General features: G+C 37.2%; 1 protein-coding gene across 1 annotated transcript in view; it reads right to left on the bottom strand.

Annotated features, from left to right (window-relative positions):
* Positions 1-1,963, bottom strand: part of Si (sucrase-isomaltase) — an 82,836-nt gene that overhangs the window by 71,793 nt on the left and 9,080 nt on the right. The window contains exon 5 of the mRNA XM_008830144.1: positions 1,110-1,261. Within this exon, the coding sequence (XP_008828366.1) occupies positions 1,110-1,261 (152 nt within the window). The remainder of the gene's footprint in view (positions 1-1,109; positions 1,262-1,963) is intronic.

The following is a 1,963-nucleotide window of genomic DNA, read 5'->3' as shown; positions in this document are numbered from 1 at the left end:
TATCTGTTGATTTCTTTTTTTTTCATTTCATGCGTATGAGTGTATTGCCTGCATGTATGTGAGTGCACCCATGTCATACAATGCTGCAGAGGCCAGAAGAGGGCTTCGGATTCCCGTGGAACAGGAGTAAAGGATGGTTTGTAGCTGCCATGTGGGTGCTGGGAATCAAACCCGGGTCCTCTGCAAGAGCAGTCAGTGCTCTTAACCGCTGAACCGTCTCTCCAGCCCTGAATTTAATATCTTTTATCATCTAGTACAAAGCAAAGCAAAATTTTTAAACTGCACATATGGCTAGTGAAATTATATTTCTAAGATTTGGTGGTGGCAACAAGTTAATTAACATTCTTGGTAACAAGAACATGAACTTTGAATTTTTGAGCCTATTTTATTGAGTTTTTGTGCATTTCATACAATAATTTTTTTTCTTTCTTTTTTTGGTCTTTTTGAGACAGGGTCTCCCTGTAGACCCAGCTGTCCTGGAACTCACTGTGTAGACCAGGCTGGCCTTGAACTCACAGAGATCCACCTACCTCTGCCTCCCAAGTGCTGCATACAATACTTCTTAATCTTATTTAAACTCTCTGTCCTATCTGCACCCTCCCCAAAGCCCCCACACAAGAGTTCATGCAAAAAGCAGCATAGAGTTTAACTTTTTGTAGGAAATTGTGAAGTTCTTTGCACCGACTACATCTCACCCTCAGCCAATACATCTAAGAGAAAGAGTTAAGTGTATATTTAACTTAAAGTGTGCATGGTAATTTTTAAATATTACAATGGTACTTAATACCTTCCTGAGTAGCAACTATTTCATCCTGAAAAGTGTTTCAGGAAAGCATAAATAATGAGGATAACATGCATAACATGGGAATAATTACAAGCAATGCTAAACTTTACCCGTGATTTTTTTCCACCTTTGCCTTTGATTGGCATCAGTTAGTGTTTTCTCCTTTTGCCCATAGGAATTAAAACTAGCTTATCTTCACAGTCCCTGCAAAGTTTTATTTCCACTCTTTTTGAGGAAATTAATGTATTCCTTGTTATAATGTACTGGCATTAACACTGGCCTCTTCCTGGAATTCATATATGTGAAAAATACAAGCACGACTTACAAGATTCTGTTGTTGCTTTTCCTGATAACTTTGAGGGTAAATGGATTATCTGTAACCTGCACATTATACAGTGTCTCAGAAGATGAGGGTCCATTGAATTCTTTTACAAACTGATGAGGAACTTCAAATCTTTTGTTGTTTGGATCTGTAATCTGCCAAGTGTTGGAAGCACATAAACATTACTTGAGTCAACATTTCTCATCTCTGATCTACTAAATGTAAAGTATGGACACAAAACATTAATTTAGTAATATTATAAAGGAGCTATCTAATCACAATATAATTTTAACCTTATTTAATGGTTATACACAGATAAGCCAAGTAAATTGTTGAAAACTATTTATATTTAATTTTTTAAGAAGTTTTCCATATAAAAGCAAGAGAATATTATGAAAAACTACACTTTTTCTAGTTCATTGTTTGAAGTGCTTTTTAATATCTGTCTCGCCTTGAATTCACAGAGATCCACCTCTCTCTGCCTCCCTGTGCTGGGATCAAGGGCCACCATGATCCCATTCCTTTGGTTCTTTTTTTTAAAAAAAATATTATTTTTAATTTATGTATATGTATATGTTGCCTGCTTGTAGGTAAGTGCACCCATGCCATGCAATGCCCACGGAGGACAGAAGAGTCCATTGGATCCCCCAGAACTGGAGTTATGGACAGTTGTCAGTGGCCATGTGGGTGCTGGGATTCGAATGCAGGTCTCATGCAAGAACAGTGTTCTTAACTGCTGAGCCATCTCCCGAGTCCCATAAATATCCTTACTTCTTTACATACAGTGTGGTGCTAGATCATTTATTGAGCATAGGAAAACCCATCAGTTTTAACTTTAACAATGCAAAAATAAGTAA

This window comes from Nannospalax galili, unplaced genomic scaffold (assembly GCF_000622305.1).
Source record: "Nannospalax galili isolate Female #2095 unplaced genomic scaffold, S.galili_v1.0 scaffold33, whole genome shotgun sequence".
Lineage (NCBI taxonomy): Eukaryota > Metazoa > Chordata > Mammalia > Rodentia > Spalacidae > Nannospalax > Nannospalax galili.
Note: the sequence above shows the minus strand (reverse complement) of the source record. Positions and strands in the feature narration are given on the sequence as shown.